This window comes from Colletotrichum tamarilloi (assembly GCF_030869305.1).
Source record: "Colletotrichum tamarilloi strain Tom-12 chromosome Unknown Scaffold_548.1, whole genome shotgun sequence".
NCBI lineage: Eukaryota > Fungi > Ascomycota > Sordariomycetes > Glomerellales > Glomerellaceae > Colletotrichum > Colletotrichum tamarilloi.
Genome location: NW_026849930.1, coordinates 1 through 1,197, shown reverse-complemented (window position 1 = coordinate 1,197; position 1,197 = coordinate 1). Strand labels below are relative to the sequence as shown.

Sequence of the window (1,197 nt, the reverse complement as noted above, 5' to 3'; positions counted from 1 at the left end):
GACGGTAGGGCCGTGGTTGTTCCTCCGTCTCTGGTACATACCGGGAAGTCTACGGATAGGGCGGTCTGGGGAGGAGACCTTAAATGATTCTTGAAAAAGGCTGTATGCTGTACAGTATACTTCATGGGGCCCATACCACGCCTTGTGGAATGGATGTAGGTCATGGTGTCGTGGCAGATGCGATCACGGGCAGTTCTGGGTGTCTTTGCCCAAATCGACCCCTCCATGGTGTAACTGGTGCGGGTTCAGCGAAGCGAAATGCAGCACTGCAAAATGTGGCTCTTTGTGCCGCGGGGATGGTTTGTGTTCTTTCGACCCTATGTACGGCGTGAACATCGAGCAGCAAAGTCAACGGCCTAAGAAGCTGAATTGGGCAGCCATGTACCGGACCTATGTCACCACTTCTGGATCTTGCGCAAAGCCGTACAAGTATGAAAAGACATCGCGTCAATACCTGTCTGCCATCAGACCGACGTACGAACTCTCGCATTCGTCTCGCCGTAACAATGGGCTGTAATCCATCGAGACCTCTCAATGGCTCACAGACAGACGTAGACCAGAACCTGTCCACGCACTTTCCGCTCACCGTAACTCGTCCGCCTGGATACTCATACAATGAGCACAACGAAGCGTGTCGCCTTCTACGGCCTTGGGCTGTGCGAGGCGCAAAGTCCCGCAGCTTCATGTTCGTTGTTCATGTCATCAATAATAGTTTGCTAGATAGGTCGCAAGCACTTGCCCAGATCAGGCTGCTGAGCCACTTGCAACAGCTCGCATACATCCATAAGCTTCAGGTTTTGGTCAAGTGCCTGGACTACTTATCTGATACCGATAATGACCCATCCGCGGCGGACGAGAAACGACTCTATCAGGGCATGCTAGCAGCGCGATCCAAGACAGAAATGATCCGTCTGTGGGACGACAGACCGCCGCCGGCTAGTTCTCCGAGCCCCGAAGAAACCACAACTGCCGAGCATCGCATCAGCGCCGTCATCGACCACGTTCGACATAGTCGGGATGTAGGCGACGTAGATATCAAACACCAAGTAGAACCAGAGATCGTTGTCGCCCTCTCTCGTTTTGCCAAGAGCTGGAGCCTGGACGACTTCATGGATGCGCACGAAAAGATCATGGGCGAGCCGCCGACGTTGCATGCGGCTGGCATCTCGAAGCTCCAGGCCCAGTTCATACTGCAAG

General features: G+C 53.9%; 1 protein-coding gene across 1 annotated transcript; it reads left to right on the top strand.

The window, feature by feature from the left end:
- Nucleotides 1-506: 506 nt before the first annotated feature.
- CTAM01_17361 (uncharacterized protein) lies at nt 507-1,197 on the top strand (the record flags this gene model as incomplete). The annotated part of the gene is made up of 1 exon (XM_060533345.1): nt 507-1,197. A coding segment is annotated over one exon (691 nt), but the record flags the coding sequence as incomplete, so codon positions are not given.